The sequence below is a fragment of the Spermophilus citellus genome (genome assembly GCF_964194105.1).
Source record: "Spermophilus citellus genome assembly, chromosome: 2".
Classification (NCBI taxonomy): Eukaryota; Metazoa; Chordata; class Mammalia; order Rodentia; family Sciuridae; genus Spermophilus; species Spermophilus citellus.
Genome location: NC_138183.1, coordinates 37,532,183 through 37,546,405, shown reverse-complemented (window position 1 = coordinate 37,546,405; position 14,223 = coordinate 37,532,183). Strand labels below are relative to the sequence as shown.

The 14,223-nt window shown below is 45.1% G+C and overlaps 1 protein-coding gene across 2 annotated transcripts; it reads left to right on the top strand.

Annotated features, from left to right (window-relative positions):
- The first annotated feature begins 7,916 nt into the window (after positions 1-7,916).
- Positions 7,917-14,216, top strand: CA9 (carbonic anhydrase 9). 2 transcript variants are annotated; one of them, XM_081279859.1, is made up of 11 exons: positions 7,917-8,268; positions 9,096-9,125; positions 9,387-9,557; positions 9,713-9,855; positions 9,928-10,020; positions 11,001-11,067; positions 12,544-12,701; positions 12,880-13,015; positions 13,153-13,182; positions 13,565-13,646; positions 13,758-14,098. In XM_081279859.1, the coding sequence occupies exons 1-11, from the start codon at positions 7,932-7,934 to the stop codon at positions 13,822-13,824; spliced, it is 1,314 nt and encodes a 437-aa protein (XP_081135985.1). In that variant the 5' UTR covers positions 7,917-7,931; the 3' UTR covers positions 13,825-14,098. The 2 variants fall into 2 exon arrangements, with proteins under 2 accessions (XP_081135985.1, XP_081135986.1); XM_081279860.1 differs by lacking the exon at positions 9,387-9,557 and having other exon boundaries at positions 13,758-14,216.
- Positions 14,217-14,223: the final 7 nt, after the last annotated feature.

Genomic DNA, 14,223 nt, shown 5'->3' with positions numbered 1-14,223 from the left:
ATAAAAATGAAATAAAGATATGTGTGTCCACCTACAACTAAAAAACAAATACTTTTAAAAAATAATAAGGTGTACCAGCAGGGCTTGAGGCCTGAGGGTGAGGCAGGAGGATCTCTGTGAATTCCTGCCAGCCTAGGCAATTTCCTAAGACACTGTCTCAAAATAAAACTTATTTAAAAAACAGCTGGGATGTAGCTTAGCTGTAGAGTACTTGCCTGCCAAGTACAAGGCCCTGGGTTCAATTCGGTACAAAAAGAGTAATGATACAAGATTTAGTGTTATAATTATTGTATTATACATTTGTGTTTTGTGGGCCAGGTGTTTATCAGGGTGTAACGAGGATGGCTTGTTTATGTTAATTATGTTTGGGGCCTCAAATGCCGAAAAATGATTAAAATGGTTGGTGCTGGAATAAAAAAAATAGTAATGATAATAATAAATGTAGGGGCTGGGGTTGTGGCTCAGTGGTAGAGCGCTTGCCTAGCACATTCGAGGCCCTGGGTTTGACCCTCAGCACCACATAAAAATAAATAAAATAAAGGTATTGTGTCCAACTACAACTAAAAAAGAAAATAGAGTGTTTCCTAATTTAAAAGAGCAATAATTCCTAAAAAATAAGTGGAACAATTTAAATCTATGAAAATAGAGGAAGGTAAAACACAAAACAACAAAGTTAAAAAAAAACTTAAAAACTAATAAATGTACCCAATTTTCCTAATTTAGTCTTTTGAAAAACTGGAAATAGCCATGTGGTAAATTGGCAATGCCATTTTGTTAGTATGTATGTATCAGCTCTTTTTTTGTGGGGGTACTAGGTATTGAACCATAGGGTGCTTTACCACTGAGCTATTTCCAACCTCTTTATTTTTGATTTTGAGACAGGGCCTCGCTAAGTTGCCCAGAGCCTTGAACTTGTGATCCTCTTGCCTCAGCCTCCAGAGTGTATCAGACTAGTGGTTCCTAAATGCATCCTAATGACCATGTAGACAAATATATGTGCCTGAATGTCTGGCACAGTGTTTGTAACAACAGAAAACTGGAAACCACCTAAAATGTCCAATGGTAAAGAACTGGTTAGAAAAATTATGGTACAGCCAGGTGCAGTAGCTTATTCCTATAATCCCAGCTATTTAGGAGGCTGAGGCAGGAAGATTACAAGTTTGAGGCTAGGCTCAACAACTTAGTGAGAACCTCAAAATAAAAAAGTGTAGGGATGTAGCTCAATGGTAAGGAGCCCCTGGGTTCAATCCCCAGTGCTACCAAAACAACAACAACAAAACAAACAAACAAAAAATCCCCCAGCTATTTGAAGGAATAATATGAAAACATTAAAAATGATGTTTAAGAGGCTGGGGTCGTAGCTCAGTGGTAGAGCACTTGCCTTGCACATGTGAGGCACTGGGTTCGATCCTCAGCACCACATAAAAATAATAAAAAAGAAAACACTCATTATAAGTATATTGTTGAGGGGAAAAAGCAGGCTATAAAACTGTGTAACATATAAAAGGAAGACTAAATAATCAAAAGCTAATTGTGTTTTTTTTAATTTCTTTTTTTTATTTTTATTTTTTTATTATTAGTTGTTCAAAACATTACATAGCTCTTGACATATCATATTTCATACATTTGATTCAAGTGGGTTATGAACTTGCATTTTGCTAATTGTGTTTTTAATCTCTGTGTGATCAGAGTGAAGATAATTTGGACAAAGATGTATTATGTACCTAACCTGTTCCAGACAGTGAATCACTAAGATTCAAGGTACAAATGGGACTAATAGAGTTATTTTAAAAATTCCCTCTTCACCTTCCAAGTATTCAGCTTTGAGCATGCCTTATTTATAATTAGAAAATACATTTCGTAGTAGGAAACAAAATGTTAAGAGAGAAACTACCATTTTGGATTCTCAGGAATCTGGGCCCCAAGCCAAGCACCAGGGGATTGTCAGGGTTCTAAGCTCCCCTCCAGCTCTGATATTCTAAGAATTCTAAGAATGGGAAAATGCTGGGCTTAGACCAGGCAGGAACAACTTGAAGATCTTGGATGGAGAAAAATTAAGAGTTTGGATCAGACTGTATCTTATGCTCAGGTCCCGTGGAAACTGGTGACAACATATGGTTACACTGTCTCAAGTGAATGAGGTACAGTTCATACTAAAAGAGAATCCCATAGTCATCAGTATCACTGTGAGACCCCAGGTGATGAGAATAGAACATCATAATGCCTGGTGGAGGCAGTTGGTGACCGGTATGTTTGAAGATGCTGCCATTGTGACTGTGCTTAAGGGAGAGAACAGAGCCTACTGTGAGCTCAGGTGAGGGAATCATTCAACTCTGGAGGAAGGAGAGGGAAAAGCTGAGAAGACATACTGAGGACATTCTGTGCATCCACTCTAGTTCCACTACACTGACGGTGGACTAAATAGTGGCCCTCATAAAGACATGTCCAGGTCCATGCCTTTAGCCTGCAAATGTGACATTCTTTGGAAAAAGGGTCTTTATAGATATGATTAAAGATCTTGAGATGAGATCATCTTCAATTATCTCAGTGGGCCCTAAATCCAAAAAGTGTGTTTGTATTGATACCCTGTGGGGCACACCTGTAATCCCAGCAGCTCAGGAGGCTGAGGCAGGAAGATTGCCAAGTTAAAGGGCAGCCTCAGCAACTAACTGAGGCCCTAAGCAGTTAGTGAGACTCTGTCTCAAAAAGAGCTGGGGATGTGGCTCAGTGATAAAGTGCCTTTAGGTTCAATTCCCAGTATCAAAAAAATAAATAAAGTCACCCTGTAGAAGACACAGCATCAGAGGCAGCTGCCACATGAAGCAGGCAGATATTGGAGTATGCTGTGTCCTGACCTGGGAAGATTCAGGACACAAGAATTCCAGAAGTTACTAATTAAAAAAAAAAAAAAAAGAATTCTAGGAGCTCAAACCTGTTTTATGTTTGGCAGACTCCCATATGGTGTTATTGTCAGCCTCAAGCCCAGGAGTCATAAGAATCTAGAAGAGGCAAGGAAAGATTCCTCCCTGGAGGCTTCTTAAGGAGCCTGGCCCCACTAATACCTTAATTTTAGACTTCTGGCCTTCAGAACTGTGAAAGAATAAATTTCTGTTGTTTATACCTAGTTTTTGATAATTTTTTTTGTTTGTTTTGTTTTTCTCAGATTTGGGAGATTGAACCCAGGGTCGCTCTAACATTGAGTTACACCCCAGTTTTTGTTTTAATTTGAACCAGGTTGTTGTTACATTGCTGAGGCTGTCCTTGAATTTGTGATCCTTCAGCCTCAGCTTCCCAAGTAGCTGAGATTAAGGTGCGCAAGACTATACCCAGCGAGTTTGTGGTAATTTGTTACAGAAGCCTTTATTTACAGCCGCCCTAAGAAACTATTTTTTTTTTTTTAATTTTTAATATTTATTTTTTAGTTCTCGGCGGACACAACATCTTTGTTGGTATGTGGTGCTGAGGATCGAACCCGGGCCGCACGCATGCCAGGCGAGCGCACTACCGCTTGAGCCACATCCCCAGCCCCTAAGAAACTATTAATACAGATGGTGCAATGGGCCAGAACTACAGGTCAGCCTCAAAGCTCCAGAAAGGCTTTGACCTGTCTTTGTTCCCAATCCGTGGTTGGAGAAAAGGGATCTTTTCTTATTCTACCCTGTCAGCAAATATCTCCCTCCTCTGCAACCCTGAGCTAATCAGAAACACGTTTAAGTAATGTGTTCCTGAGTGTTTGACAACACAGATCCCGTTGACAGAAAACTTGGTCTTAAACAACTGCAGCGACTTCTGCACCAGGTGGGGACTACCCCAGTTGATTAGTCCTGAGTATGCTGTGTCCCCACCTGGGCAGATTCAGGACACAAGAATTCCAGGAGCTCAAACCTGTTTTAGTGTTTGGCAGACTCCCAGCTGTGAAGGTGTGATCCAGGATCAGAGTCCACATCTCCACCCAGGCCAGAGGAACAGTAACTCTAGAAAGGCAAGGGAGAGTCGGAACCATAGGGAAGAGTGTTTGGAAAGTTAGTGAGCTTTAACAGAGAGAGAGTTCAGCACCTACAGGCAGATATGTGATCTGAAATATTCAGAGAAAGCCCCACAAATAGTGGGGAGGGATGTACATAGAAATATGGGGTCATAGCTAATGCTTCAGAGAAGTATACGGAGAGATACTGCCTAAAAAAAAAAAAGACTCAAATTTCAGAATATTTGGAAAGAAAAATGAACAAAAGCTGACTCATGTTGGAGAAAGATGTCTAGTTGTACAGTCTCCAGTTAGCATGGTACTTTTACCGTCTCTGCTCCCATAACCTCTCACACCTCAACTAAATTAGTTACCACATTCTGTCTTGCACAGGCCCATCCAATTCAGATCTTACCATTTGCCTTCCAGGTTTTGGTTGCCAAACAAGGTGCTGACAACATAGCCCACTATCCAGATTGCATGCTGGATCAGAATGCTACAGAATTGGAATATGGCTTGGAATTTGGCTTTAGAAAGACAACCTAGAATTTTGGGCTGACTATCTCATAAGATGACCACTTGGAGAAGAGCTTTTATTTAGCCATACAAATTTTGGGAACAATGAGAGTCACTCAGTCAAGGCAGATAATTTGGGGTGCCATAAAAAATGTGATGTCATCCTCCTGGGACAGCTGTGATTTGAAATACAAAGGTTATTGATGATGAGCTGAGGGGAAGGAAGACATCTCAGTCATTTTGGTATTTTTCAAGCACCTGGCAAGGTGATCTACCTAATAGTTACTGAATAAAAGATTGACTCAATCAAATACTGGACCCTGCCCTAATGGTACTTAAGGTTATTAGAGCAGATAAAATGTCATAAATCACCCTAATATGAGTTAGATGGTGGGCAAGGTTATTATCAAAGGGGGGCAAAGAACTGTGGTAGCTCAGAGGCACTAGAGATCTCTTCTGGACTGGTGGTAGAGGGCTGGTGAAGGCTTCCTGGAGGAGTTGGCCTGTGAACTGAGTCTTGAGAAGAGATTTAGACAAAGGACACAGGGAGACAGTTTAACTCTATAGTTTAGCACAAGCACCAATGTGTCAGAACTGAAGCACTCAAATGGGGTTCTGAGGCTCCTCTATGCTAGGCATGACCCCTTTAGATAAGGAATCATGAGGATAATAGTGTTCCCAGGGAGGAGATGGGATAGTAGGGTACCCTGGATTAAGGGGCTGAAGCTGTATGCCAACATGATTAGAAATATTTCAATATACCTATACAACTATGCTGGTTCATGCCTGTTGAATGGCCCTAGATATGGACATGAAATGACTTGTCAAAGCCTTAGGGGCCTTTCTAAAATGTGAGCTACAGAACAATGAAGGCTGTTTTCTGTTCCATGCTGCATCCCTAGGGCTGTGAGCAATACCAGGAGGATTGGAGGAGGCTCAGTAAATACTCATTAAATGGGCAAATTAGGAGACCATTCTTTCTTTCTTTCCTTTTTTTTTTTTTTTTTTTGTGGTGCTGGGGATTGAACCCAGGGCCTTGTGCATACGAGGTAAGCACTCTACCAACTGAGCTATATTCCCAGCCCTAGGAGACCATTCTTGATGTCCTTTCACTCTTCTACCTCATCCTCTTACATCCAATTTCCCCCTCCAATTTACGGTTGGGACTTACTTTCAACATGACATAATTGGCCACTCTCTTGCTCAAAATATTTTATGCCTACCCTTTTTTTCTACCATTATCCCCATTTAAAAAAAAATCAATTGGACTGCTACTTCTTCCTCTTCAAAGTCCTGATCAAATTTTACCTACTTATTACTTTCTGAGGCAGAAGGACTCTCTCTCCCCCAAAATATGAGAGTACTTGCCCTTGCTCACTGGACAGTGAGCTTCTTAAAGAGGGGATTCTCTTATTCATTTCCAGACACCCAGTCCAAAGCCCAGTGCTTGACATATAGTAGGTGTTGAATAAATAGCAAATGCAACAGTGAATGGCATTGGTTGGGGATGTAGCTCAGTGGAGGAGTGCTTGCCTATTACAGAGGATGTTCTGGGTTTTATCTCCAGCACAGCAAAACCAACAAACAAAGTCTTCAGTGAATGGCATTAAAGGCAATGAGAACTAGATTTAAAAAGGTGTAAACAGTTTGGAGCAAAAAAAAATAAACTAGGCATGGTGGCACATGTCTATAATCCCAGCAACTCAGAAGTCTGAGGCAAGAGGATTAAGTTCAAAGCCAGCCTCAGCAACTAAGCAAGGCCCTAAGCAACTCAGTGAGACCCTGTCTCAAAATTAAAAAATAAAAGGGCTGGGGATGTGGCTCAGTGTTAAATACCTGTTGGGTTCAATAGCTGGATCCAAAAAAAAGAGAAAAGGAGAAGAAAAAATGAATAGTTTGAGTTAGGTGTGGTGGTGCATGTCTAAAATCCCAGCAAGTCAAAAGATAGGAGGATCACAAATTTGAGGCCAAGCCTGGGCAATTTAGCAATACTCTATCTCAAAATAAAAAATACAAAGTACTGGGAATGTAGTTCTCATTGGTAAAGCACTCCTGATTTCAATCCCGCATACAAAAATAAAAAAAAAAATAGGGGGTTAGGAGTTTAGCTCAGTGGTAGAGCATTTGTCTGCCCATGAGGCCTTGGGTTCTATCCCTAGCACCACACACACAAACACACACACACACATACACACACACACACACACTATCCCCAGCACCACACACACAAACACACACACACTATCCCCAGCACCATATACACACATACTATCCCCAGCACCACACACACAAACACACACACACTATCCCCAGCACCATATACACACATACTATCCCCAGCACCACACACACACACACACACACTATCCCCAGCACCACACACACACATACACAGATACACACACTATCCCCAGCACCACACACACACACACACACACACACATACTATCCCCAGCACCACACACACAAACACACACACACTATCCCCAGCACCATACACACACATACTATCCCCAGCACCACACACACACACACACACTATCCCCAGCACCACACACACACATACACAGATACACACACACACTATCCCCAGCACCACACACACACACACTATCCCCAGCACCACACACACACACACACACACGAAAAAAACAATAAAAGGGGGGAAAGGAGTTTATGAAAATGAATGGTTTAATTTGAAGTATGAGGAAGAGTGGGAGGAGATAAGATGGAAAGATCTCTTAGGAAAGGTTTTGAAGGGACATGCAAGTGAGAAGGAGAAAATGGGCATACTTTGGTAAGCAGTGAGAAACCAATGAAGGTTTTTGAGCAGGTGGAAAGATGAAAACTAGATAAATTTAGTTTAAACCCACCAGAATTTCTTTCAGACACCCAGTTTTTCATTCATACATTCAGTTTTTCATTCATGTTCAAATTTGCCTCCTACCTACCCTCCTACACATTTACCTATTTACCCTTACAGCTTGCCCTGCCCCATTCTGCTCCCCGGCTGGGCCAGAGGTGGGCTGCTTTCCTTCTTAGCCAGGCCACACAGGGGCCCCAGCTTCCCTGTCTTTTCCCTTCCTTTCTTGGGGCTGGGAAGCAGGCCAGGGCTAGCTGAGGCTGCTGCTGGCAAGCAGCTGGCTGGTGCCAGGGAGAGCCTGTACAGTGCCAGGCGGTGCCTTGGGTTCCAAGCTGGGCCCATGACCCCGATAACCTTGTGCTTGTGAACACACCTGCCCCTCACTCCACCCCATCCAAGCTTTGGTATCGGGGAGGGGGCACAGGGCCAGACAGACCCGAGGGACTTTGGCTCCATCTCTACAAAAGGGCACTCTGTGAGTCAGCCTGCTCCCCTCAAGGCTCGCTCCTCCCCCACCCAGCTCCTGTTTCCTATGCACGTACAGCCCGTACACACCACACCGTGTCCCGGGACACCCCAGTCAGCCACATGGCTTCCCTGTGCCCCAGCCCCTGGCTCCCTCTGTTGATCCCAGCCCCTACTGTGCAACTGCTGCTGTTGCTACTGCTCCTGGTGCCTGCCCATCCCCAGAAACTGTCCTGGATGCAGGGGGATCACTCTATGGGAGGAGGTTCATCTGGGGAAGACAGTCCACTGGGCCAGGAGGATTTGTACAGTGAAGAGGATCCACCTGGGGAGGAGGATTCACCTGAAATTACTTCTAAACCAGAAGAGGACAACTCCCTGAAGTTAGAGGATCTACCAACTGTTGAAGCTCCTGGGGACAGTCAAGGTCACCCAAGTAAAGCTCCCGGGAACAAAAAAGGTAAGTGGTCATCAGCCTCCAAATTTAGGCTCAGTAGAATCATGCCACCTCTCCCTACTCCTGGCAGAGATCATTCAGGGAAGGAGCCTGTTCTCTAAGAGAAACCCCTCCAGGGGGCTCCCCCACCATTAGACCCCTCTGTCTTTCAGCGCTAGAAGAGGAAAGATGGGGAAAGGAAAAATATGGAGAACTGCTGGAAGAGATGGGAAAGAATGGGGAGATTGGAGAGGAGAAGGATAACAGGACTGTCCAGAAAGGGGGGGATAGGTGAAGAGGAAGAGAGAATGTGAAGAGGAAAGACTAGGGGGAGAGGGTGGGTACCAAAGGAAAGGCAGAACCTGTAGACTTTCTCAGCTTCAGTCTGCAAGGAAGAAGCTGGGACTAGGAAGAAGGAATCAACAACAGGAGAGGGACCTGGTATCTTGATTTCCAAGTCAGGAACTCAGGGAAAAGAGTTGGAGTCTAGGAAGGGCAGTGAAATGAGTATGGGAAAGGGATGAATAAGGGAGAGAGGAAAAAGATGGTTTACTGAGTTGGGCTTGGGGACTGAGGTACTCACCTACTCTACAGATCCTAAACTAGTGGTTGCAAACAGGTATCTCCGGGGCCAATGGGGCCATTGTTTGCCCTCCCGGCTCCAGTGTTATGTTTGGTTGCAGTCCACTGCGTTTTTGCACGTGGTCCGCTTCAGACATTTGTTACCTGCTATGCCCTGTAAGACATCTTAATTTATGGGGCCCTGCCGCGAGGTGGGGGACCTATTTCTCCCGACCCCTGGGAAGGGATGGGCTCTAAGGCTGGCTTGTACATCCTTCTCATTTACGCAGGGGATGGCCACATTCATTGGCGCTACGGAGGTGAGACTCCCACTCCCTGCAGAGATCCAACCAGGGAACCCGGCTCTGTTGATCTGCCCCACAACCATTCCAAGACTGGTTTCTGGGCGTCCCATTCACGGCAGGCTCCGGTCCCCGCCGGCTCCGGTCCCCGCCCACATCCCTGATTTCTATTTCCCGCTCCGAGGCCTCCAGACTCCACCCGCTTCACTGTTTCGCCCAGGTTGCTTAAAAGTTCCTTACCTAGTCATCAGACTTCTCCACCATACTCTCTATTCCCAGGCAACCCGCCCTGGCCCCAGGTGTCCCCAGCCTGCGCAGGCCGCTTTCAGTCCCCTATAGATATCCGCCCGGAACTCACTGCGTTCAGCCGCGCGCTGCGACCCCCACAACTTCAGGGTTTTGCGCTACCGCCACGTCCGGAACTGCGCCTGCGCAACAATGGGCATACCGGTGAGGGGGTCTTGGGTGGAGCCTCAGGGAAACCGAAGGGACTGTCTGGGGATGGGACGAAGTTGAGGGCGGTTGGGGAGGTGCTTCGGGGTTAGGCTGGTTTCACCCGCGGGCAGGCGAGACAGGGTCGGGCTCACCTGGCGCTCCCCCCGCAGTGCAGCTGACTCTGCCTCCCGGGCTGGAGATGGCCCTGGGTCCCGGGCGGGAGTACAGAGCCCTGCAGTTGCATCTGCACTGGGGTACCTCGGATCGCCCGGGCTCAGAGCACTCTGTTGATGGCCACCATTTCCCTGCCGAGGTGAGCATCCGAGTAGGGGCAAAGGGGCGTGGCCCGAGATATACCCCACTTTGACCCCGGTGTTTTCTCCAGATCCATGTAGTTCACCTCAGCACTGCATTTTCGGGAGTTGATGAAGCCTTGGGGCGCCCGGGAGGCCTGGCGGTTTTGGCTGCCTTCCTACAGGTACCAGATCTGCACACCCCTCCCACTCCTGTTCCCTTCTTCCCTGGGGTCCAATGTATCTTGCCCTCAGAGATCCCATCCCCAAACTGTCACTCTGGCCTCTAGCCTTCATCCTCATTCAACACCCATGTTGAACCAGGCACTGGACCATAAAAAAAGATTCAGAAGCTGTGGGTCCTTGCCTCTAAGGAACTCACAACCCGTGGGAGCTGACATGATAGGTAATGGGAAGGACACAGTAAAATGGTGGTCAGGGAGGAGGTTAATTCTGAAGCTTTTGACAGGAAAAAAAAGGGAAACATTCCAACCAGAGAGAACAGTAGTGCAAATACAATGTGGCCCGTTTGGGGAATGGCAGATGAAACAATTAGACATTGGAAGAAATAATTTCTCTATTAACTCTTGTAACCTGTCATTTCCCTTCCTAAAATGCAGCATTTATTGACCTATTTGGACCTTAATGATCAAGGATATATATGCCATGATTAGAGGAGGCCAGTGAAGGGAAAGGATGAGAGACCTGCTAGGCTCACTCACAAATGCGAAACAGCACAATGTTCAGAGAAATGCCTCAGAAATAGCACGTCAGGACCAGGTTCCAAAAGCCAAACATGAGTTATTAAAGTGAATGCAGAAGTAGCACAAATACAAGGTGTATTAAGGTTTTCTGTGGGAGAACCATGCAGTGTATGTATATGTATAAAAGTTAGCAGGGCCAAGGTCCTTGAGGGCCTAGTATCCTAGTGAAGTGGCAGCTTCTCCTCCTCCTCCCCTTCCTCCTCCAGTTTGCCATTGAAACCCAATTCACCAAGCTCATTAGTTTGCAAAACAAGAATAATAAACTTACTCAGTAAGAGTAATAAGATTTCCTCTCAGAGGTGAGGAATGGGGGAGGATTATTGGAAACCCACCCCATGTTTAGGCCTCCAGGCAAGGCCCTAGATTATAGGTATAAGTCTGTTTTGCATTTTCACCCCCAGGAGGGCCCAGAAGAAAACAATGCCTATGAGCAGTTGCTGTCACATTTGGAAGAAATTGCTGAGGAAGGTCAGTTTGTAGGTCTGGCCACTACTTTCTATACCCTAATGCTTAAACACTTGCCCTGGGGAGCTGGGTATGGTGGCACATGTTTGTAATCCCAGCTACTTAGAAGGCTGAGGCAAGAGAGTTCCAAGATTGAGGCCAGGACAATTTAGTGACACCCCATCTCTAAATAAATAAATAATTAATTAAAAAAAGAAAGAAAAAGAAAAAAAGACATAGCTGTGCAATGTGCGTACCTGCATTTGTAATGTCAGTGACTTGGGAGCCTGAAGCAGGAGGATGGCAAGTTCAAGGTCCTCCTCAGCAACTTAGCAAGACACTGTCTCAAAATAAAAAGGGCTGTGGATGTAGCTCAGTGGTAGAGTGCCCCTGGCTTCAATCCCCAGTACCATTATTAAAAAAAAAAAAAAAGGTTTTGAGAGCTTCAGATCTGAGAACGGAGATTGGATGGAGTTGGGTGTGAACTAGCTTTGATCTGGATAATAACTGTGAAGTTGACCACAGGCAAGCTGTTGCCCATAGGCTTGATGATTCCAAACCAAAAACCAAACTGAAAACAAAGTTAGAAAAAAAAAGGAAAAGAAAAGAAAAAAAGGACAAAATAAAAGTGTTTGGGAATTCCTGGGTTGAGTGTGGAAAGATACACTTTTTCTGAAAACTCTTTCTCATTCATAATCATCAAATATTTGAAGTTTATAGAAACAGTTGTTGGAAATCTTTCTCAGTTGCAGTGGGTCATTTTAAACTTCACTTACTCCACTGGACCTTTAGGTTTTTGCTAAATGAAAAGAAGTGTGCCTTTGGAGGGTTTTTTGTTTTGTTTTTGTGACATTGGGGATTGAACCCAGGGGTACTTCACGATTGAGATACATCCTCAGCTTTTTTTTTTTTTTTTTTTTTAAATTTTGAGACAGAGCTTCAGTAAGTTGCTGAGGCTGGTTTTGAACTTGTGATCCTCCTGTCTGTCTCAGCCTCCCCAGTGATTGGGATTATAGGCGTGTGCCATCACACCCAGCTGCCTTTGAAGTTTTGTGTCTGTTTTTGATAACTATGAATATTAGTTTATTTACAAGTTATTCAAATTTAGTTAGTTAGTTATACCAGGGTTCAAAACCAGGTCTTTGCAAGGCAAGGTCCATGCTAGGCAAGCATTCTACCTCTGAGTTATTTCTCTAGCTTCATTTTTTCTGTTTAATTCACTCTGGGCTTAAATTGGTGATCCAGCAAGTTATGATGGTATGCAAAGTAAGAGTGAAGGCTCAGTCTTCTTTTCTCACTCTGTGAGGCCTCATCAAATTGCTCAAACCCCTTTACTTCCTTTTGAGTTTTCCTATGTGGAGTTATGGGAAGGGACCACACATAGTGAAGAAGTATGCTCAGGGAGTTAAGTTGGTTTTGGGAGGTGAAACTGTATCTCTCTACCTCAGAACTTTAAGGGGACATAGTCTTAAGTGAGACACCAACAAGTCTTCTCCACAGACTCAGAGATCTGGGTCCCAGGACTGGATGTATCTGCCCTGCTGCCCTCTGACCTCAGCCGCTATTTCCGATATGAGGGATCTCTGACCACACCCCCCTGTGCCCAGGGGGTCATCTGGACTGTGTTCAATCAGACAGTGAGGCTGAGTGCTAAGCAGGTAAGACTTGGGCATGGTGTGGGACCCTTTTGTTTCCTTTTTTATTTTTATTTTTTGTGGTGTTGGGGGATTGAATCCAGGGCCTTGCATATGCTTTGCAAGCTCTCCATTAGTGAGCTACATCCCAGCCCTCTTTTATTTTCTGGAGTCTATCTGTACTATCCGTTGACCTTCCCAGCTCCACATCCTCTCCAGTTCCCTGTGGGAATCTCATGACTCTCGGCTACAGCTGAACTTCCGAGCCACGCAGCCTTTGAATGGGCGAATGATTGAGGCCTCCTTCCCTGTTGAAGTGGACAGCCACCCTGAGCCAGGTGCAGCTTTGTCTGGTGTCCCATATTGCTACATCACCCCAGCCATAGGTCCCTCCTCCTCACATGTCTTCATTTATATCAGAGTCTATCACTGGTGGCTACAGTCTCTGGCTCTAATGTCTCCTTTTTCTCTTCAGTCCACATGAATTCCTCCTGCCTTGCTGCCGGTGAGTCTGTGTCCCTTTTACTCTTAGCATCATTCAGCCCCAGGGGGTAATCGGGCCACCTATGCTTCCTCTCCTCTTCCTTGAACAGACCCCTGTCCCTAATATGACAGAGTCAGACTGGTGAAGGGGATTCCCCCACTGACCCCATGACTTAGTTGATGAGGATGAAGCTCCCCAAATGTTCTAGCATCCTCTCTCCCAAACAATTTTTACCTAGCTATTAGGAAGAAAACCTTCCAGTGCATCCATGGTTTTCTGGGCTGTCCTCTTCCAGAGACAGAAGTCTGGGGCTGATGGTGTGGCAACCATTGAAGAAGGCCTAAAGGGACCCAGTGGACCCCAGGCACCCCTCTTAAGGTGGTCCTTCTCCTCTTCCTCTCAGGTGACATCCTGGCCCTGGTGTTTGGCTTCCTGTTTGCTGTCACCAGTATCGCCTTCCTTGTGCAGATGGGGAGGCAGCACAGGTATTCACTGACCCTCTCCTTCAGTACAGCTCTCCCACCCACCCTTTGTGGAGTGCATGCAAATTAACTTATCCAGGGCCAGTTTTCTGATTCAAGTTCCTTGTTGTATAGACACAGAAGTAGGACCAAAGAGGGTGTTAGCTACAGCCCACCAGAGATGGCGGAAACTGGAGCCTAGAAGCCCGGAACTTGGAAAATATGCAGATAAGCCAGCTACAGGATTCTGGGGGGAGCTGGAAACTTTTTCCTATTTTGCCCACTAGATGATTCCTTTTTAATTTCCAAAGAATGTTTCTTCTTCGTCTTTTCCCCCCTAAAGCCACCGAAATGGGATCTTATAGTAGCAAAGCAAGATTGCACTCAACTTCCAGATTTTTTAAAAAAATAAATATTCCTAACAAAATGTGTAAGTCACCTTTTTCCCTCAAACCAGAAGGTTGGTATATTAGTTTCCCATTGCTGCTTTAACAAATTTTCACAATCTTGGTGGTAATGCAGATTTATTCTTATAGTTAGTCCAAAATGAATTTTAGGTGTCCAAGTCCAGGGGTCAGTGGGGCTGGTTCCTTTTTTTTCT

What these genes read in the sequence shown, in the direction of transcription:
- CA9 (XM_081279859.1), top strand. Translation starts at nt 7,932, where the DNA reads ATGGCTTCCCTGTGCCCCAGCCCCTGGCTCCCTCTGTTGATCCCAGCC. An exon ending in AGCTCCCGGGAACAAAAAAG is followed by an intron (nt 8,269 to 9,095) that starts GTAAGTGGTCAT and finishes TCATTTACGCAG; the next exon opens with GGGATGGCCACATTCATTGG. An exon ending in TTTTGGCTGCCTTCCTACAG is followed by an intron (nt 10,021 to 11,000) that starts GTACCAGATCTG and finishes TTTCACCCCCAG; the next exon opens with GAGGGCCCAGAAGAAAACAA.